The sequence below is a fragment of the Lotus japonicus genome, chromosome 2 (assembly GCF_012489685.1).
Source record: "Lotus japonicus ecotype B-129 chromosome 2, LjGifu_v1.2".
Lineage (NCBI taxonomy): Eukaryota > Viridiplantae > Streptophyta > Magnoliopsida > Fabales > Fabaceae > Lotus > Lotus japonicus.
Genome location: NC_080042.1, coordinates 22,045,174 through 22,067,636, shown reverse-complemented (window position 1 = coordinate 22,067,636; position 22,463 = coordinate 22,045,174). Strand labels below are relative to the sequence as shown.

At 34.7% G+C, this 22,463-nt stretch overlaps 2 protein-coding genes across 2 annotated transcripts; both read left to right on the top strand.

Annotated features, from left to right (window-relative positions):
• The first annotated feature begins 11,231 nt into the window (after nt 1-11,231).
• Nucleotides 11,232-13,103, top strand: LOC130736229 (uncharacterized). Its single transcript, XM_057588072.1, has 8 exons — nt 11,232-11,260; nt 11,373-11,494; nt 11,609-11,693; nt 11,794-11,929; nt 12,018-12,172; nt 12,301-12,412; nt 12,572-12,763; nt 12,864-13,103. The coding sequence occupies exons 1-8, from the start codon at nt 11,232-11,234 to the stop codon at nt 13,101-13,103; spliced, it is 1,071 nt and encodes a 356-aa protein (XP_057444055.1).
• A 3,831-nt stretch (nt 13,104-16,934) lies between these two features.
• On the top strand, nt 16,935-21,701 carry LOC130736228 (uncharacterized). Its single transcript, XM_057588071.1, has 8 exons — nt 16,935-16,992; nt 17,838-17,945; nt 18,033-18,090; nt 18,184-18,471; nt 18,550-18,970; nt 19,332-19,476; nt 19,568-20,647; nt 20,914-21,701. Exons 1-8 carry the CDS (start codon nt 16,935-16,937, stop codon nt 21,699-21,701), a joined length of 2,946 nt encoding a protein of 981 aa, XP_057444054.1.
• The last annotated feature ends 762 nt before the right edge of the window (nt 21,702-22,463 follow it).

Below are 22,463 nucleotides of genomic sequence, written 5' to 3'. Positions count from 1 at the left end.
ACTGTGTGAGGATTGTGACTGAATATTTATTGATTCATACCAATGAGAAGCCTGTGGTTGTTGTCCAATATGCCAAGATAAGAAATGCAGACGTAAGTTTAACTGGTTTGTTGATTGTTTGAACACCAGTTTCTTTCATGGCTTTGTATTTAATTTATGCTTATTTTGAGATATAGATGGTTGGTCAATTGGTGCATAAATTTTTTACTCGCTGTAGGTGCAAATTTGCTTCAGACATTGATACCTGCTGCTAAAATTAGCTTAAATGCTGATATTGACGAAGTTATATCGTTTAAGAACAGGTATGCAAACAAGTTTTTGATTTGATTAATCAAATGTAAATAATTTTATTTTATTTTATTTGAAAATACTGATTAATGTATTCAACCATATTTTTATAGGATTCTTGCAAGTGGTATAGATGTTGGTGGACCTGTGGGTGATCTATCTTTTCTGAATTCTTCGTATCCAAAGATTGATGAAATTAGAGTGATATATCCAATTCAGGTATTTTGCTGGTGGAAAATGGATTGTTAAATCTAGATTTGGGTATAGTCTTGTCATTTGAAGTTTGTTTGTTTGATGCACTAATTGATTGAGGTGTTTGGATGTTTAGGACTTGAAGGATTTGGATTATGTGTGTTCTTTCTATGAACCAATAGGACATAATGGACTCTGTCTTAATGTCGATGAAAACTATTGCAATGTTTATGAAGTGTGTGATTTCGGCAGGTCCATAGTGTTTAATTTCTATGACATATGGGAAGCATATGAAGCTTCTTCTTTTTGTGAAAAAAGGTATGCTGATTGATTAGTATGAAATCTAAAGTGCAGTTGGTGTTTTTAATTATCTGTATGTTAGTTTAAGTTTTTATATTCTTTGGTGAATGCAGGCAAATATTTCTTGTGGGGGTTTAGCTTTTGAATTTGATAAAACCGAAGATGTTGTTCAACATTTTGTAAGTACAGAAGGTGGAAGTGAGGCCTCTAATTCTATTATTGGAAAATCTTTGTTACCATGCAAAAGGTTGTCTGTTGAGGGATCTTCTAAGGATGATGATGAAGGTTGTGAGAACAATTGTGCTGATGTGAAGGCAAGGAAGATTTAGGTGATATCAAATTACTTGGAGTGTTAGGTTGGAGTAATATTCAGTACTATAGATTTGTATTTTTTTGGGGTTGATGTTGGAAGTATCTAATGTAAGCTATTTAGTATTTAAATTTCTTAGAAAGATGGAGTATGGTGTTTATTGTATATTGTAGTTGTCTAATTTATTTTGTTATCAAAGTTGTATGCCGTAATTTTCCTTCTATGTGGACTGGAAGTTTTTAGTTTTCTACATTTTAAGAATTATAAGACTATTGTATCTGGATTTGTAGATGTCATCTGATAAAGATAATAAAGGGAGATAATATGTTGAGTCATGGACCATTATATTTTATTTAACCTTTGTAATTTTTATTTATATCTTTGTTTTATAAGTAGTTCATATTTTGATTTGTTCGATAAAGCAAATAAGGTTAAAATATATTTTATGGTTTTTTATTTTGTTTGAGATTTGATTAAAAACGATCGAATGCGTATAATATTTTAATTAGATTTGATATATTTATTTATTTAATTTATATGTGTTTTTTTCAGTTATATCGTGTGTAATTAATATATCATCTGGCCAGGGTTGTTAGTTAGGCAATTTTTTTTTAAAATATGGTTGTTGCAATCTAAGTATCCAGGATATTGAAATTATTTTTAATAATTATTTATTTGTTAATATAAAAATATTTAATAAAAATAATACTAATAGTTTAGTTTAGTTATTTGAATAACTATTATTAGAATAGCATTAAAAGATTAGTGATTAACTTTTTTTTATAATTTGGAAACAATTAAGTGAAATTTAAATATTTTATATTAATTAAAAAATTGGTAGTATAAGTTATAATAGCATTATTTATTTTTTTATCAACAATGAAACGATTTAACTTTTAAAATTATAATATGTTAGAACTTGTATATTGTAAAATTTTATTTACTAGAATTTAAATTTATTTTCCTTGGTTATAATTATTTGTTATTATAATTCTTGAAGTTATTTTCAATATGATATTTATAGATCAAACAATATATTTAAAGAATATTTAAAATAAAACATGTGATATAGTGAACATCAAATACCTTTTTTGAGATTTTTTTATTTTTACTATATTTGATAAATTATTTTGTAGTGAAGTTTATGTTTATTATTTATTAGTTAGTAATTAATGGTATTTACATAAAAAGATATTTTCCAATTTTAAGACAACTTTTTTTAATTGATATATAAATAAATTGTGATCTTGTTTTATTTTCTTTTATTTTATATAATAGTGATTGGGCTTTTTGTGTGGAAAAACTTTGAAAAGGATTTGACATTGACTTCTGTTATATACACGTGTGGTTTGCATTCGGAATGTCAATAAGGGAAGATTTTGTTAGGTTTAGAAGGATCTGGCATATGTGGTGTTCCCCTGTTTCGTATTTTGGGTAAGTTTCAGGTTGTAAAGGTGCTGCTGATTTTTGGGTAAATTGACAGGTTAGGGGCAAGGTGTCTGCCTTTTGAAGTGTTGTTTTCATGAAGTGGGCGTGAAAAGGGATATGGTGAATTCGAAAAGTCTTTTTGCCGCTTTGTCCATTATCTACTTGTTGAAGGTGATTTATATGTCATCTATCACACTCTCCAGTACGTGTCAGGTATTTGGTCTTGCTTGGTCTATTTCCTATTGTTGCTTTGTTGTCTTGTTCTTTTATTTAGTCACAAGGGAGAGTTTGTTCTCTTGACCTATGTTCATTTATGAATGTTTCTGTTTTCTAAAATTATATAATTTCGTTATGTTGAAACAGCTGTTTTCTGTTATAGAATTATGGGAATGGTTGTGGGAATTTTGTTGTCCAAATAATAAAAGAGGGTGAGTAGGAATAAAGTAAATTAAGTTATATAAGTTGTGTATGGTTTGCGCATTGAAATTATAATTTCAGAGTCTTCACTCTTCAGAGTCTGGATTATCAGAGTCTTCTACACCATCAGAGCTTCTGAGTCTTCAGAGTCTTTTGGTTGCCAGATCTTTTGGATCTCCAGAACTTCTGGTGACTGAGTCCATATCAGAGTTTGTAAGACTTCAGATCTTCTGAAGCTTTTCCACTGTTCAGAGTGAACATGGAGAATGCGAAAGCGTTGCTTGGGTCACTCTTTATGCACAGTGCTTGTGATTTGTGTGAGACAGAATCAAGGTCAGAGCCTGTAAATATCACACTCAGAAAAACACGTTAGAGTACCATAATTGTTCATATCAAAAGGTTAACTTGTAATCATCAAAACATAGAGTTGTACTACTAGATCAAAACTTGATCTTACAATCTTCCCCTTTTTGATGATGACAAAACTAAGATTTTTGATGAACAATTCTTAAACAATAAACTGAATTCACTCAGAGTTTAGGGATATAGAATAAGACTTATCCTGATGTGAATAGTTTATCTTGTTCATTCTGAATTCAAGCCACCACTTGATTCTGAGCTTAGCTCCCTCTGAATCTAGATTCTGAGCTAAATAATATAAGAGTTCAGAGTGAAAAACTTATGATATAGATGAAATAGAATAATCAGAGCACATAAGTATTCAGAGTCAACGGACAAGGTATCAGAGTTTTGGGTCGGAGTCAAACTAATATCACTTCAGAAGAAGTGAAATGTATTCCTTGTATTTGCCCAGTGACACATCTATGGTCATAAAGGTGGAACTCTTAAATTCTCCAAAAGAAAAATAAATCACACTAACACATCAAAAACTGGGTTGTACTCCCCCTTTTTGTCATAAGCAAAAAGCTTGGGGTGTGAAACACTTAGCTTGAAGTACAAGGTACTCCCCCTTAGAGAATTTCTAAGTTTGAAGAAAAAATAAAATGATACAAGAATCAGAGTTAGGCGAAATAAATAGAAGAGTTAATGCAAAAGAAGAACGTTTACCACCGGCCAAGGAAGTAATGAAAGGGGTCAGTTACCAAGAACTTAACCTCGAGAAACTGTAGAAGCATTAACTTTCAGAGAGAAAGTGAAGCCGATATAAAGCGATGGAGAAAGAGGGTAAGCTTCACAACTGGAACAATTAAAAAAAATGGCATCATACATGGAAGCACTTGAAGAGCTCAGAAGGAAGGCCTGTGAGGAGGACTTGTTCCTGAACATAAGGCATCCAGAGGGTACAACGACCATATCAGAGCTAACGAGGACACTGCTTGAGGAGGACCTTCGTCCAGAGCTGAAGAACGACTTGAAGGAATTTCTTGCCTTCGTGGAAGAAGTTCAAGAACTCAGCCAGCTTGAGCTGAGGCTACTGGAAGAAAGGAAGACCATAGAGGAGAAGCTCAAGACAACAGAAGAGGTTCTGGAGAGGGAAGATCTGAACGTCAATCTCAACAACATCCAGTATTCACTGGATCGTCTGGAGATGGAGAGGTCAGAGCAGCGTCAAGAGTGCAGAAGAATGAGGAAGGATCCTCCATTCTAGACTTTAGGAAAAATAAAATGTATGATGTAAATAAAATGATTATGAATAAAAAAAATTTTGCAAACACAAGTTGACAAATATATATATATATATGCAAAGAGAAATATATGCAAAGAGAAACAGTAACCAACAAAGCAGAATAGCTAAAGTAACTTAAAGAAGATAATAAAAGGAAGTTAAAATAAAGTAAGTTAAGAGGGAAAACGGAGAGATCCTAAAACTAGGGTTTATCAGTGCGACGCAGAAGTTCCATCATCATTTGCTTCATGTCCTGTAGCATAGATTCATGAGTATCAAGACGTTGTTCCATGAGGTTGAGTCTGGAGGAGCTTGACGGTGTGGAGCTGGAAGGAACATTCTGAGCTGCTTGATGAGCTGTAGTGGAAGCAGAAGCAGCAGAAGTAAAAACCACTGGTGCAAGTTTATGTTTATTATTTATTAGTTAGTAATTAATGGTATTTACATAAAAAGATATTTTCCAATTTTAAGACAACTTTTTTTAATTGATATACAAATAAATTGTGATCTTGTTTTATTTTCTTTTATTTTATATAATAGTGATTGGGCTTTTTGTGTGGAAAAACTTTGAAAAGGATTTGACATTGGCTTCTGTTATATACACGTGTGGTTTGCATTCGGAATGTCAATGAGGGAAGATTTTGTTAGGTTTAGAAGGATCTGGCATATGTGGTGTTCCTCTGTTTCCTATTTTGGGTAAGTTTCAGGTTGTAAAGGTGCTGCTGATTTTTTGGTAAATTGACAGGTTAGGGGCAAGGTGTCTGCCTTTTGAAGTGTTGTTTTCATGAAGTGGGCGTGAAAATGTATATGGTGAATTCGAAAAGTCTTTTTGCCGCTTTGTCCATTATCTACTTGTTGAAGGTGATTTATATGTCATCTATCAGACTATTCAGTACGTGTCAGGTGATTGGTACTTGCATGTTTCCAATTTTTTTCAGTTACTATTGTAGATTTTTATTATGTCTAACCCATTGGTAAACTAAGGGATATCTTTTATAATTAATTATTATATTATACATGAGCTGTGTGTCTGAAGTAAATAACAAATTAGTTTCTCTTAGTTGTTCTTTTTGGAAAGAGTCCTAAAGGGTGTCTCTTATATGAGTTAAAATAATGGTAATCAGTTGTGATGTATAGTTAGGTTTAGTTAGATGGATTAAAATATCATTTTATTAAGCTTGGGTGCAATAGGCTGCTTTTACTGACAGGTACTCAAGTTTTAGATAAAACTTCGTAATAAGCAGTAAAAGTTAGGGATAAACTTTATCATTTATAATTGTTTAATAAAAAAATTTGAATTACAAAATTGTAAGAGCCCGCCTATATTGCCTATATAAGATAGTAATGTGTTGTGGTCCAAGCTAAACGTGTTAGTAGTATTCAGTCTTTGCTTAAGATAAAGTTTCAAAACTTGGAGTAATTTGTGATGGCTAACTCTTTCTCTCTGGGTATTGTTAATGCCTTGTGTCCACCCTCTCAAATTTGGAGTGTGATAGTAAGGGTAGTCAGGCTTTGGACTGTGTACACATGTAATGGAAATGGAGTACCAAAATCAGTGGAGATAATTCTTATGGATCAATATGTATGTAGTATGATCTGAGAATTGTTTTATTTCAGAAGTCATTCAAAGTTTAATTTGGTTATTATTGGATAGTTATTAAGTGTGATTTATGATTGTTTGTTGTGAATAATAAATGCTATATGGTTTCATTTGAAGGGAGGCAAGATTCAATGCTCTCTAAGGAGAGAAATGTATGTTAAATGGGGACAAACATTCATGGAAGGGAATGTATATAAGATAACTTTTGGTCGGTTGGTTCCTAATTTGGGACCTTTTCGTGCAACTGAACATCCCTTCAAGATTCTTCTTAATCATGATTCTATTGTTGTCCCATGTGAGAACACTTTGATTCCGATGTGGGGTCTTTCTCTAAAGAATTCAGAACAAGTAAATATGGCTTGTGGACGGTCAGATTGTTTAGTTGGTAAGAATATTAAAATGTGTGATAAGTTTTATGCTTCATAGTGGTATGTAGAATCACTTATGGATTTTATAGGTTTCCTTAAGCTATTGCAGTTATGAAAACTTGCATAAATTTGTGGTTGATTTCAGTAGCTGTGTAGGGTTATTAACTTGTTATATTAACTAATGTATGGTATGCATAGATGTTAGTTTATAATTTATTTGTTATTGTGCAGATTTTATTGGGTTGCTCACATGTATTGTTGAAGAAAGGAATTGTGTTAAAAAAGGGAAGATGTCTAAGATGATTGTAACACCCCGATTTCGGTGGCGTCACTTTAGTAACCGAAAAGAAAGTTTAAGCGGAAAAACGTGAATATTTTTTTTCTCGATAATACAAAATTAAAACTGAAAGAAATAGAGCTTGACAACAGAAGATAACAGGACTAATATACAATAATAATTACAGCCCCCGCTGTAAGTAGTAAACCACGTCACGAGTAACCCTCCAGTGACGCCCGAAGGCAAAAGGTACAATCCAAAAGGAAAGGTTAAGTGTCCGCAACACAAACCCTCAAAACGAGAATAAGTCAGCCCAGATGGCCTAAAACAAGACCCCCTAGTCCAACCAACTCTCTGTGATTTCCGTAAAGAGAACCACAAGAAAAGCTAAAGGTCGGGGACCTACCCTGCCCAAAACGAAAGACTGAACATCAGAGCCAAGACGCTACTCCTACACTAATCCCAACTATGCATCCCCAAGATCGTCGTCTGAATCTAAATCCAAGACGACTATGTCGATGACTGCATCGGTCTCCATAGCTGGTCGAGCGGGTTCTGCACCCGATATCAAGTCTATAGCAGCCGCGACAGTGGGTGAACTAGTGCCTGAAGAAGTCCCTCCCACAGGCACCTCCTCCGAGGGGTACTCGTCGTCCGAAGGCGACGGTGGTGGTGGCACTCCCAGTCCAGGTCCGCAGTGTACACCCGGTGGCAAGTTGAAGCTGATAGTGTAGTGCCTCCAGACTCCGTGCGTCAGGCTTGGCATCCGGTCAATGCGATCCTCCATTATTCGCCCTGAATAGATAGCTCGGTGGCCGGCGGGGTCGACCACCCATGAGCTTGGGGTGTCTTGGTCCAACATCTCAAACCTGGTCCCCCCCGAAGGGACGACCGTCTCGTACCAGTCCGCCATACTCAACTGAGAATGGCGTAGTCCGCCCAAACACACACAGAAGACGCGAGGGTCAACTCCAAAGAATTATATAAATAATAAAACCAGATATATAGGGTAATAATTATTTAGCCTCTCAGGCTTATACGTTTAGGGATAACATCCTAGGGTTGCATATATCACAATGAATATAAAGATCATAATAACAATTAGCATGCCTCAAGTAGGATAAACAGGTACCAATCACACTCAGCAACTAAGTCAGCATGTATGTTGCATGAAATGCAATGCTGGGTAACAAAATGCATTCCGGAAGAAGGATGGACACCATCGAGTCAGCCCTAACACCGGCCAAAGTGGGACCATTCCGCTCGGGCGCCTCTTACACCACACAAAAGTAGTCAGATCAGCAGTAAACCCGTAGGTCTGCCATTCCGTCTGCTACTGAGGACCACCGTAGTGTCCTAAATATGGAAATCCGGGTCTTATGACCATTTTGGAATCCACCGAGGTCCGGTATCCGCCGTGTATTAACCTCAAAATGAGTGCATGAATGCAAGTGATTAGCCAAACAACGTCTCCGACCTCACTCGACACGTCGTCACGTGTTCTAGCTAACTTATTGTCTCTAAAAAGCCTACCCTAAGGCAAACGTCAATTCTGCGACAAAATGAATTAATCAAAAGAAGAAGAATGTACTTTGGAACTCATGGTTCCCGGCTAAACTTTAGATAGCCAATCAATAAACTGCTCATCGAGCGAAAAGGTACTGAAGTACTTGGAAACTTATGAGTTTCTCCTAATCTTGGATTTGCCGACACTTCTCATTTTCAAAACACTTATGTTCAAGCCCTAAACTTTCGTCTGAGTCTTTTATCATTATATTAAGGGTTTTGAGGTTGTTTAATACATTATGGAGGTTCATTATGAAATTGTTTAAGTTTCGTCTCTAATCCTATTAGTTCCAAAGATCCCATAATTCCAATGATTCCCTGGTGATGGTCTCAAAACAAAAGGTCCATCATCACCCAAGTCATGGCCCGAGAAGTTCCCAGGTAAGCTGGCCGGGCACAATGCCTCATTAAAAGCCCTTCTTGCCTTAGACAGAACAACCCAAGTTCTTACGTGAATTCAAATGGGGTTTTTCCAATAACATTTCAAGCTCATTTTCCTTGAGAAGGTCTTGATCCAAAAAAAAAAAACAATAACAGGGTACGAACCTCGGTCCGTCCCATCAAACTTTCCCAAAATCTCAAAATAAAATCGGCATGACATGCCCGTTATCCTCACTCTGAAGCATAGCAGATATAAGTGGAGTAACATAAATAAATCAGCTCAATCAATAAACATAAACAGCATATTCCAACACATCCTAGATTAACCATTTAGCACATAACATGTGAATAATTTAGCACACAATATCATGGCATCAAGTACTCAACAAGATCGGCCGAAGCCTAAAAAATCATTTCAGGCAATTAGCAATTAAGTGCATAACACATAAATCAAGTCGAATTCGTCGACACCTAAAGCATTAGCTAGTAATTCAGAGAGTAGCCCTCACCGGTGGGTCTTCCAGCTTCCTCCTCAAAGTGTCCTTCACGCTCTTCTCCTGGTTCTCCAGGAACCTTCTCAAAAGAACCTTAAGCAAAATTCACAGAAATCAACACCAAGAGTCAGAAACTCAGCAATCAAAGAGTCCTAGGGTTACACGGTACACTACAAACTTCGTGGTACGACAATCTAACGCGTTAAGACAAGTTTTCGAAAAATCGGATTCTTCCCCCCCCCCCCCCTTGATATAGCTCTCGGCCACTTCCTTTAATTGGGAGGGTCGATTTTTCTTCGATCAAACTTGGTTCCTAGGTTAACATAAGCCGTAACTAAGACGGTTCTAAGCTCGGAAAAATTTTCGGATCGAAAACTGACATAGGGGTAGTTTGGTCATTATTTTAAACTCAGAATTTCAAAACTGGATTTTTGAAAAACAAATTGGATGGAGACGTCAACAACGACGTTTATGACAACTAATCCTACTAGCACTAAGCCAAGTCGAGAGTTCTAAGCTAAAAGATTGAGACTTTGCCCCAAAATGGGTATTTGAGGTAGAATTGATTCCGGCGGAATTCCGGTGACATTACGAAAAAACTAATCCGACAGAAGTGCTCCTGAGCACGTAGGGAAGATGTTTAGACAAAGAAATCAAGCTATTTGGACAATTTTCCAAAAACCTCAAAACTTTGGACACATAAAGACTTAGGAGAAGTCGACAGAAACGACGATCAGAAGAGAGATATATTTTACCTACCTCAAGGTCTTCGATTAGCAACGATCGGTGAAGCAAACGGGCAAGAATTCGCGAAGATCAATTTCCTCCTCTTCTCCTCTCTTGGCCGCGGTTTTGGGGAAAGAAATGGGTGAGTTTTGCAAAATTTTCATTTTCTAGCTTATAACCTATATATAGTGAAGGAAATGGAGATATTTTGCAAAGTTTGGATAAGGATGCATTGGTGGATGGATAAGGATGGATAGATATTTTTGAGAAGATATTTTGGTAAAGATATTTTGTAAAGATATTTTGTAGAGATTAAATAAGGATGAGTAGATATTTATCAAGGATCGGATAAGGTTGAATAGATATTTATCAGAAATTGGATAAGAACGAATAGATATTAATCAAAGATTGGATAAGAACGAATAGATATTTATCAAAGATTGGATAAGAACGAATAGATATTTATCAAAGATTGGATAAGAATGAATAGATATTTATCAAAGACTGGATAAGAACGAATAGATATTTTAGGGAGATATTTTGAGAAGATATTTTGTAAACCGGTACAGATTAGTTTAGATACCGGAGGATTTAACTCATAGAGTTAAAATAAAAATATAAGAATGATTCCTATTTTTCCGGCTTCATTCTCCGTGAGTTCTAAGATAGGTTTTGGCGACAGAATTCCAAAACTCAACAGAGGTTTCCTTGTATTTTAGGTGACTAACGCAAAGTCGGTGTAAAACTATTTTACCCGATAAGTTACTTTTTGCAGTGGATGTCGGATGAGAAAACTTCCTTCTGAAGAAAGATTACAAATAACGAGAGAAATAGGCGAACGCGGGTGGAATCTTCATTTGAAGCTCCGAATAGAAAAAGTCTTCATCGTCCGTCGATCTTAGGTTTCTCGAACTATCAGGGATTCCGTTTCGGCAAACATCCGAGAATTGGAATTTGACGTTCGTACGTTCCAGGGTTTCGCATCGAAATACTTGTTTATAGACGAATAAGAGAAATTCTAACATTTCTCTGAAGATTTTTGGAATTAGTTTCCATCGCGTCCTAAAGTATAAATTAACTATTCACTAATACCTTTGACCTAGGATTAGGCATAGGTTAATCGTGCAATAACTCCTATCGGTTTTTCGATAAATTCCTGGACTTTTCCTGAACCTTTTTCCTTTACAAATTTATCTTAATCAAATAAACTCTTTTATTTTATTCACTTATCCAAAGCTTTAAAACTTGGGCCTTACAATGATGATCATAGAGCTTGCTGATGACAAGTAATTTTCATATCCTGTTTAGTTAAGAACTAAACTATTATTTAGTGCATGTGTTTGTTGGTCTACTCTGTATTTACAATTTCATTCTTGTTTGTGTTAATTTTATATTTAGGGGGAGAGTTCAATGTGTTTTGTTTGAAGAGCATGCCAAATTTGTCACGGACTATCTGTCTATACATTCTACTGAAGAAGCAATCTTGGTTTTCCAGTTAGCCAAAATAAAAAAATTCAGAGGTATAAAGCTTGTATAAAACTTGATATATTGTTTGACTATAAATGGTGATGTGTTTTGTTTGTATTTTTTTAATAAGTAGGTAATTTCTTGATTTATGTAACATGTATTTTTAGGAAAAAGTGTGCTTCAAGGTGTAGTGGGTGCAACGAGGCTAAGTTTTAACGCTCAAATCCCGGAGGTTTTATCATTCTGGAATGAGTATGTTTTTGTTCAAAATTGAAACCTCTTTGTAGAGTAAGGTTTTTTTTTTGAGTTAGGTGGATATAATCTACTTGTGCTTTTATTTCTTCTTTTTCAGGATTATGGTGACTGATACTCAGTTTGCTGATGAAGCTGGGTTTAATATGATTGAAAATTCTGTTGTTTCAGTGTATGATGATTTTATTAAGAATCATCCAAGAAAAACTGTGAAATCATTGAATGAAACGATTGAGGTTTTTGTAATTTCTTTCATTAAGAGATGTTTTATTTCTTTAGTACCTTGTGTTTGTGGAAAGAATGAATTAAGATGTATAAATGCAGGATGGAGATTTTGTTGTTCGAGCGAAGATAGTTACACTTTTGGAAGATGATAGCTGGTGGTACCTAGCTTGCAAGTGCTCTCGTGCAGTTATGAATGAGAATGGGCATTATTACTGTTCTGGCTGCTTTAGACTTGTTAATTATGTTGCTCCTAGGTATATGTTATAAATCTTGACATTTAAAATCTGCAAGGGATATTTATTTTTCAGGAGTTTGAAGTTGTACTTAGTTGTTGTGTTGTTTTTATAAAAACCTAAATGACTTGTGTTCTTGATGTTGTTAGGATTAAGCTACAAGTCTCTGATGGGGTAGATTCTGCTGATTTTGTGATGCCCGATTCAATTGCTGAAAATCTGCTAAAGAAAACATGTAGTCAGATGCTAAATGAAGTTGAGGTATATATATATATATATATATGTGTGTGTGTGTGTGTGTGTGTGTGTGGGAATTTATGATTTTGATTTGATTATTTTCGATTTTGTTGTCTAATTTAGCCTTAGTTGATGAGTTTAAATATCTCTAAATATGTATTCATCAATTGTTAAATTGTTTAGGATCCGAACTGCACTCGTGCTACCACTGTTATGCAGGAAGGGTTGGTTGGAAGGGATTTGCTATTTAAGGTTGAGAAGAATTTGGTTAATGTGTACAACTTTGAGGATCCATATACTGTGAAACGTGTTTGTGATGATTTTGATCTTATGGAAGTGTTTATGGCAAATTCATCTGTTGAGACTCCCATTATGGTTTGTTTATGTTATTTTGGTGCTTAATTTTGTTCTACTGGGTTAGTATTGGAAACAACAATTTGGTAAAATAGTTAATTGTTTATTTGATATCTTGTAGGCAAAGTTCCCCAGTTCATTTTCTGAGTTGAAACTTGATGATTATGAGATAGATATGGAGTTATTGGGAAGCCCTCCTGATTTAGTGGTCCCTGTGATTGTGAAGCCAGCTATTGAAAGGAGCAGTACAGAATATGGTGGTTGCTCAAAATCATTCAAGAGAAAGCTAGAGGATGAATTTGTTGTGGAGGAAGAATTTCAGAATGTGAAGTTTAAGGAGTGCAAGTATGGAACAGATTAGTACTTGTGTGAAAGTGGGGGTGTTTATTCCTTGGTTTTGAAAACAAGTTAATAACTATGGGTAGTTTTTTTGTAGACCATAGTTGCACTATTTGATATCAAGGAAACTAAGAAGTTGGTAGGTTAATAAGTTGGAATATTAGGTAGTGTTTGTAGGTTAATGTTTATTTTGGCTTACTCTAAGCAATTTGTAGTCTTGTTTTGTTAACTACTTGATGACTAAAATTGTTTATGTAATGAATGTATGTATCCATGTTTATATATAAGTTGATGATCTTGTATAGTTCTTTGAATATCGAGTTATTATTTTGTCATATACATGTTATATAGTTTTGCTGTATTGTGTTTGGGTTTTTATTGACTTTGGAGTTTATGTTATTTAAGTACTTTTTATGTGAAAGTTTTTTTTGGGATAGAATTTGTATCATTAAGAGTAAAATGATTTCAGGGTTTCAACTTCTTTTGTTATATGTAAGTATTCAGTGTTCATGATCTGATACTATTTAGGTTCTGGAACTGGCTTAAAGAGAAAAGTCAAGCTTCAAGTGTTTTATTTGTGACTGACAAACTATCCTCCTTTGTTCCAATCTTGTTTGTTATATATTTTTCTCTTGAGCAGAGGCTAACTTGTACTGTGGCTTGTGTTTCTACTGTTTTTGCTGCTGCATTGTGGAAAAGGTTACTCCTCGAGTGCACTTGGGCTTCTTTTAATGGCAATGAGACTTTGACCAAAAGAAAAAAAACAGAAACAGTTGGACGGTGCCTTGCATGCACGGGTATTGGGGGATAGTTATGAGTAAAATCATAATTCAAAATGTTTGTGATAACCATGGGAAAATGAAGTATTGACCAGTATCACTGAGTTTCATGTATATTCACTGCCACAATGAAAACAGCTTTACATGGGGTGCACATGAAAACTGATTGAGTTCAACAGCATAATGATAAGATTTTTATTCTATTACTGATTAGTATTAAAATATTATATCCACCAACTATTTTAAAAAACAAATCATTATTGTATTTATTAATCTTTTTAATTCCTTCTCAATTTCAGAATCAATCAGTAAAAAAACTTGATATATCATGTATATTTTTTGACCGTAATTTAGTATAAGTAAAATAATTTATTTCTTTGTTGACCAGATTTTTATTTGCTTAAATTTTGTTTTGAAACTAAAGCTGAATGCATGTTTTATCTATTTTTTTTTATTTGGTCTTGCTTGGTCTATTTCCTATTGTTGCTTTGTTGTCTTGATCTTTTATTTAGTCACAAGGGAGAGTTTGTTCTCTTGACCTATGTTCATTTATGAATGTTTCTGTTTTCTAAAATTATATAATTTCGTTATGTTGAAACAGCTGTTTTCTGTTATAGAATTATGGGAATGGTTGTGGGAATTTTGTTGTCCAAATAATAAAAGAGGGTGAGTAGGAATAAAGTAAATTAAGTTATATAAGTTGTGTATGGTTTGCGCATTGAAATTATAATTTCAGTCTTCACTCTTCAGAGTCTGGTTTGTCAGAGTCTTCTACACCATCAGAGCTTCTGAGTCTTCAGAGTCTTTTGGTTGCCAGATCTTCTGGATCTCCAGAACTTCTGGTTACTGAGTCCATATCAGAGTTTGTAAGACTTCAGATCTTTTGAAGCTTTTCCACTGTTCAGAGTGAACATGGAGAATGCGAAAGCGTTGCTTGGGTCACTCTTTATGCACAGTGCTTGTGATTTGTGTGAGACAGAATCAAGGTCAGAGCCTGTAAATAGCACACTCAGAAAAACACGTTAGAGTACCATAATTGTTCATATCAAAAGGTTAACTTGTAATCATCAAAACATAGAGTTGTACTACTAGATCAAAACTTGATCTTACAATCTCCCCCTTTTTGATGATGACAAAACTAAGATTTTTGATGAACAATTCTTAAACAATAAACTGAATTCACTCAGAGTTTAGGGATATAGAATAAGACTTATCCTGATGTGAATAGTTTATCTTGTTCATTCTGAATTCAAGCCACCACTTGATTCTGAGCTTAGCTCCCTCTGAATCTAGATTCTGAGCTAAATAATATAAGAGTTCAGAGTGAAAAACTTATGACATAGATGAAATAGAATAATCAGAGCACATAAGTATTCAGAGTCAACGGACAAGGTATCAGAGTTTTGGGTCGGAGTCAAACTAATATCACTTCAGAAGAAGTGAAATGTATTCCTTGTATTTGCCTAGTGACACATCTATGGTCATAAAAGTGGAACTCTTAAATTCTCCAAAAGAAAAATAAATCACACTAACACATCTTACACATCAAAAACTGGGTTGTACTCCCCCTTTTTGTCATAAGCAAAAAGCTTGGGGTGTGAAAAACTTAGCTTGAAGTACAAGGTACTCCCCCTTAGAGAATTTCTAAGTTTGAAGAAAAAATAAAATGATGCAAGAATCAGAGTTAGGCGAAATAAATAGAAGAGTTAATGCAAAAGAAGAACGTTTACCACCGGCCAAGGAAGTAATGAAAGGTGTCAGTTACCAAGAACTTAACCTCGAGAAACTGTAGAAGCATTAACTTTCAGAGAGAAAGTGAAGCCTATATAAAGCGATGGAGAAAGAGGGTAAGCTTCACAACTGGAACAATTAAAAAAAATGGCATCATACATGGAAGCACTTGAAGAGCTTAGAAGGAAGGCCTGTGAGGAGGACTTGTTCCTGAACATAAGGCATCCAGAGGGTACAACGACCATATCAGAGCTAACGAGGACACTGCTTAAGGAGGACCTTCGTCCAGAGCTGAAGAACGACTTGAAGGAATTTCTTGCCTTCGTGGAAGAAGTTCAAGAACTCAGCCAGCTTGAGCTGAGGCTACTGGAAGAAAGGAAGACCATAGAGGAGAAGCTCAAGACAACAGAAGAGGTTATGGAGAGGGAAGATCTGAACGTCAGTCTCAACAAGATCCAGTATTCACTGGATCGTCTGGAGAGGGAGAGGTCAGAGCAGCGTCAAGAGTGCAGAAGAATGAGGAAGGATCCTCCATTCTAGACTTTAGGGAAAATAAAATGTATGATGTAACGCAATGTATTTTAATCAAATTTGGGTTACCATAAAGTATTAGTGGGAAAATTATTTTGTTCTTACTTTAATAGTATAGTATATGTAAATACCTGATTTATGAAGTATGTATAATTTTGTTATTTGAATTTGGTAGTACGCTATTTATGATAGAGGTTATATGTATTCAGTACATAACATAGGGTACTTGACTAAGAGAAGTTCACATAGCATTGTAAAAAGTTAACATTTATTAGTAAATTTTTGTCATTCGTGGAAAAGTTTTTTTAGCTTATCTTTGTTCTAGAAGCTATATCGATGACAAAATATAAGGATGAAGAGTTGTTTTATCATGTAAAAAGTGTAACGCATTAAAATTTTAAAAAATTGTGTACTAGAGAAGTATTGACTTTTGTAATGAATTGGTTACTTTTTTGGGAAGAATCATTTTCATGAAAAAGTGACTCTAAGTATATTGGATTTAGTTTGCTATAGAGGTAATACCTTTAACACCCGTGGAGGCAAAAAAAACACATTTTCAGTATAAATATAGTACAAGTAGGTTGTAAAATTTCATTTGTGAAGAGCATGTAAGTTAGGTGATCATTGTGTTTTGTTTATTGCCCTTATTTTCTAAGCTCTTACCTTAGATTTGTTGTCCAAAAGAATAGGTAAGACTTGAAGTATAACCAGTGAGGAACAATTGGTTTTTTTTTCTGGCATATTCATTTAATTAGTATCATGTTTGTTAAATTTTTAGGTAATTAGTGTGGGCAGATTTGTGGTGCTTTGTCATGGCTGGTGTTCCTAGAAAATATAAAAGAGTAATGTCGTCCAGTAGCAAATCAACAGGTAAATATGTGTTCCTTCTATATCAATTGTGTGAAAGAATTATGATTAAAAGTGTTTGATATGAATATATGAAGAAGAGCTGAGCTTATTAATCCTTTGTGTTTTTTTTGGTAAGGTATTGGACAGGGATCGGTGCCCTCATTATCTGAAGAAAGAACAAGGGGTAACAAAAAGAAATGTTTTCCGAGAGGCCAAAGATATATGCGCCAAGAGAAATTCAGTTGAGTTAATTAACTTAGCATGTTAATTAGTAGTGATTATCTTGTTGTGATAAGCTGCCGGGGTATATAATTTAAATAATTTTATGGCCAATTTTTGGTGTCTAGGACAGTTCATTTCCATTTTCCAACCATGATTTTGATTTTTAATTTAAAGTATTGTTTGGTAGACATTTGTGAATGGAATGTCACATTTGAGTTTAGTTCTGTGATTGTTATGTTTTTATGATGGAGCAGAAGAAAAGAAAATTAAATGCTCTTGGAATATCACATTTTTGTTCTTTAGAAAATGGTGGAACATAATGAAACACACTCTTAAAAATTTAAATGGTCCATATTGCTCCTAATTTATATTTGAAATATTTATCTCCAAATGGTTTTAAATTGCATCTTTTGTAAAAAAAACTTATTGACAAACTTAAATAAAAAATTATTTTATTCAAAAAATTCACTTAAAATAAAATCAATTATTTTTTTAAGTAAATATTTTTATGCATATCGCTTAACTTTTTGATTAATAGAGTAGAATTGCTTTTTTTTTTAATGGAGGTTTTGAATAATGTTTATTATATTTTTTGTTCTATTCTTTCTATTTATGAAATAATAATAAATTGCAACTATTTGTAGATGAAGTTCAAACATTTAGTGGTTGTTCATCAAGTGATGAAAGTGAAGATAGTGAAGATGGTGAACGAGATGATATGCCTTGCAGTAAAAATTTAGATGAGTTTGAGGGTAAATTATTGTTTTATGATATAAATTTGTAATTAAAGGTTGATTGTGAAAAATTTTCCATGTAAGTGTTATTGAATTTAAATGCAGAATATTTTGATATTGGAGACATGAAGTATGAGTGTCAGTATTGTGGGGCTTTGCATTGGTATGCTGAAGGAGTTAGAAAGAAAAAGAATAATATTCCCACAATTTTTTCTCTGTGTTGTCTAAACGGAAAAGTGTTAGTTCCTTTCTTCAGGAAGCCACCGACTTTATTATGGGATTTGATAATGGGAAATGATGTTCGTAGTCGAGAATTCTTAGCAAATATAAGAAGTTATAATAGTGCTTTTGCTTTTACTTCATTTGGTGGAAAAATTGAAAGTGGTCTAAATGACGGAGGCGGTCCACCACAATTTGTTATTAGTAGGCAAAATTATCATCGTATTGGTAGCTTGCTTCCAAATGTGGGAGAGACTCCTAAATTTGCCCAACTTTATGTTTATGATACTCAGAATGAGATCCAAAATCGAAGTTCACACTTTAGGTACGTAAATGCTATTTTTTCTTATGAATGTTGTATATTATGTTTTAATGTTATTAATATTTTTGTTTTATTGTTTAGGAATTCGGATGGAAGTTGTAAGCTAAACAAATCCTTAATTGAAGATCTTTTGGCAATGGTTGATGAGTGTAATGTCTTGGTGAAATCATTTCGAAAGGTACGTGATTTCATTTCTATCAACCCATTGTTAAGGATTTCTCTAAGATTGTTTAGGGCTAGACCCAAAGACCCAAGAGTGTACAATTTACCTTCTGTGGATGAGGTAGCTGGTTTAATTGTTGGTGATTTTGATTCTACTGATTGTGGTCGAGACATAGTTGTTAGTTCAATGGATGGTACTCTTAGAAGAATTCATGAGACACACACTTCATTTTTACCGTTGCAATATCCTTTGCTTTTTCCTAATGGAGAAGATGGATATAAAGAAGATATTTTGTTTCGCCAAGATGGAGATGGTCGTGTTTTTAAAAAGAGAGTACGAGTATCTTTGAGAGAATTTATTTCTTTTAGAATTCATGAAAGAATGAGAGAGGATTCAGTTATATTGCGTAGTAGAAGATTATTCCAACAATTTCTTGTGGATTGTTATTCGATGATTGAGGCTCAAAGATTATCATATCAAGGGTAATCAAAAGACAATACGTCGGGACTTCTTATCTGGATTGGAGGAGGCTATGGAGAAAGGTGATGTCGATTCAGCATCAGTTGGAACAAGGATAGTTCTACCTTCATCATTTACTGGTGGAAGAAGATATATGTTTAACAATTGTCAAGATGCAATGGCAATCTGTAAACATGTTGGATAACCAGATCTTTTTATAACTGTTACTTGCAACCCAAAGTGGCTTGAAATTCAAAGGTGTGTTTCTGAAAAAGGCTTGAATGCCTATGATCGCCCTGATATCTCGTGTCGGGTTTTTCATATTAAAGTGAAGCAGTTAATGCGTGATTTGAGGAAAGGTCAATATTTTGGGAAAGTCTCAGCTGGTTAGTAATATTTCAATTGAATATAATATATATATATATATATATATGTAGATATTGAAAAATATTATATGGGTGATTAATTTATTTATAGGAATGTATACCATTGAGTTTCAAAAGAGGGGACTTCCACATGCCCATATACTTATTTGGTTAGCGCCTGGTTCAAAGCTAACAACACCTGAGAAAATTGATTCAGTTATATGTGCAGAGTTACCTGATCCAGTTGCTAGCCCGAAACTATTTGAAGTTGTTTCTATGTTCATGGTCCATGGTCCATGTGGTAGTAGTAGGAAAAATTCTCTGTGCATGGTAAATGGTCGGTGTTCCAAATTTTTTCCTAAGAAATATGTGGATAAGACCTCATTTGACATTGATGGTTATCCGACATATCGAAGGAGGAACACTGGTGTTTTTGTTGAAAGACGTGATGTTCAATTAGATAATGGGTATGTTGTTCCTTATAATGCAAAATTGTTGATGAAGTACCAAGCCCACATTAACATTGAATATTGTAACAAATCGAATTGCATCAAATACTTATTTAAGTATATCAACAAAGGAGTTGATCGGGTTACAGTTTCAATGAAAAATGAATGTAATGAAGGACAAAATGTGCCGGAGGTTGATGAGATCCAACAATATTATGATTGTCGTTATTTGTCTGCTTGTGAAGCTGCTTGGAGATCATTTTCATTTCGTATTCATGATCATTGGCCTCCCGTTCAGCGATTACCTTTTCATATGCCCAACAAACAAGTTGTATTATATGGTAATGAAGAACCAATTGATAGGGTCGTTCAAAGAGGTCAGATCTCTGAAACAATGTTTACTGGGTGGATGGTTGCTAATATGATATATGAACATGGTAGGCATTTGACATATGCTGAGTATCCGCAGTTATTTGTTTGGCATCCTAAAGATAAAGAGTGGCGACCACGCAAAAGAGGGTTTACCATTGGAAGAATGAATTTTATACCTTTGGGGTGTGGGGAGGTATATTATTTGCGTTTATTGTTAAATCTACAATGTGGATGCACAAGTTATGCCGATTTGAGAACTGTTGATGGTGTTGTTCGAGTGAGCTTTCAGGAAGCATGTTCTGCCTTGGGATTATTAGAGGATGATAAAGAATTTATTGATGGATTAATTGATTGTGCTGAATTGTCAGGTGGTATGTCTGTTAGAAAGTTGTTTATGGTGTTGCTATTATCTAATTCAATTGTCACACCAGGAAAAGTTTTTTAGGAAACTTGGAGGTTGTTAGCCGATGGAATTCTTTATAAGCGAAGGAAATTACTTTGCAGTCCAGGTATTTTTTATTTATTTATGTATTTGTTTATATACATGTATATATTTATGTTTTGTACATGTCATTTCTTTGTGGGTGTTAAAGTAATTGTTATTTTGACTTTATATAAATTGTTTTATTTTATCTAGCTTTGCGTTTGGATGATCAGACTTTGAAGACGCTTTGTTTGGTTGAGCTTGAAAAAATGTTAGTTAATAATGGGAAAACACTAAAGGATTTTCCTGGCATTCCGTATCCTATTTCAGATGAAGTCCCTCAGTTTGAGAATGTCATGTTGTTTAATGAGTTAAGATTTGACATTGATGATATGTCAGCTAAACATAATGACCATTTGATGAAGTTGAATAATGGTCAAAGGAAAGTGTATGATGAGGTTATTGATGCAGTTAATAAATCAGATGGAGGATTTTATTTTGTCTATGGTTCAGGTGGTACAGGAAAAACTTTTCTTTGGAAAACTCTAAGTTATAGATTAAGATCTGAGCGGAAGATTGTGTTGAATGTTGCATCCAGTGGTATAGCATCTCTTTTGTTACCTGGTGGGAGGACTGCACATTCGTTATTTAGTATCCCACTTGTGTTAAATGAGGATTCATGTTGTAATATTAGGCTGGGTAGTAACAAGGCAGAGTTGCTTAAACATACAAGTTTAATTATATGGGATGAGGCACCTATGGTTAATAGGTGGGCATTTGAGGCTGTTGATAGAACCTTGCGTGATATAATGGAAGTTGGGGATGTTTATGGTGGGGGAAAGCCCTTTGGTGGAAAAGTTGTGGTTTTAGGGGGAGATTTTAGACAAACTCTTCCTATTATCCCGAAAGCAAGTAGGGAAGAAATTGTAATGGCTACTATTAACTCATCAAGACTATGGAAATTTTGCAAAGTCTTAAAACTTACTGAGAATATGCTGTAAGATCAAGTTTTGATCTAGTAAGTACAACTCTATGTTTTGATGATTACAAGTTAACCTTTTGATATGAACAATTGTGGTACTCTAACGTGTTTTTCCTGAGTGTGCTATTTACAGGCTCTGACCTCAACTCAATCTCACACAAATCAGAAGCACTGTGTATAAAGGGTAACCCAAGCAACGCTTTCGCATTCACCATGTTCAGTATGAACAGTGGAAAAGCTTCAGAAGTTCTGAAGCTATACAAACTCTGATGTGGACTCAGTCGCTAGAAGCTCTGAAGATCCAGAAGTCCTGATAACCAAGAAACACTGAAGGTTCAGATGTTCTGATGGTGTAGAAGACTCTGAAAGATCCAGAAGCTGAATAGTGGAAACTCTGAAGTCCAGAAGCAAGAAACTCTGAAGGCCATGTTCTTCCCTCTGAGTTCAGAATCAAAAGATACAATGGTCAGAGGATCTGTGCTTTCCCTCTGACTCTGATCAACCGGCTTCACAAGTTCCAATATGAAGTATTCCCCTGATCAGAAGTCTCCTAGGTTAAAAGGTCAAGTCGCTATCCAAGTACAAAAGCAAGTGTACCTTCCTGACGACTTACCTAACGTTCTCAGCCACAGCAGAAGCTGGATTTTCCAGAACTGCCCTCCAACGGTAGCATTTCCCATGCAACGCTCAACCCTAATCCTTGGAGTATATATAGAGGCTGAAGAATGAAAGAAGCGGCTAGAAAAAGAAATACACACGCGCAAGACATATTCAAATTATT

Excerpts from the sequence above, each read along its gene's own strand:
- LOC130736229 (XM_057588072.1), top strand. The coding sequence starts at position 11,232 with ATGATGATCATAGAGCTTGCTGATGACAA. Across the intron at positions 11,261-11,372 it reads ATAGAGCTTGCTGATGACAA|GGGGAGAGTTCAATGTGTTT; the intron begins GTAATTTTCATA and ends TTTTATATTTAG. Across the intron at positions 12,764-12,863 it reads CTGTTGAGACTCCCATTATG|GCAAAGTTCCCCAGTTCATT; the intron begins GTTTGTTTATGT and ends GATATCTTGTAG.
- LOC130736228 (XM_057588071.1), top strand. The coding sequence starts at position 16,935 with ATGGCTGGTGTTCCTAGAAAATATAAAAGAGTAATGTCGTCCAGTAGC. Across the intron at positions 18,971-19,331 it reads TTTTTAAAAAGAGAGTACGA|TGGCTTGAAATTCAAAGGTG; the intron begins GTATCTTTGAGA and ends TGCAACCCAAAG. Across the intron at positions 20,648-20,913 it reads TTGTGCTGAATTGTCAGGTG|CTTTGCGTTTGGATGATCAG; the intron begins GTATGTCTGTTA and ends TATTTTATCTAG.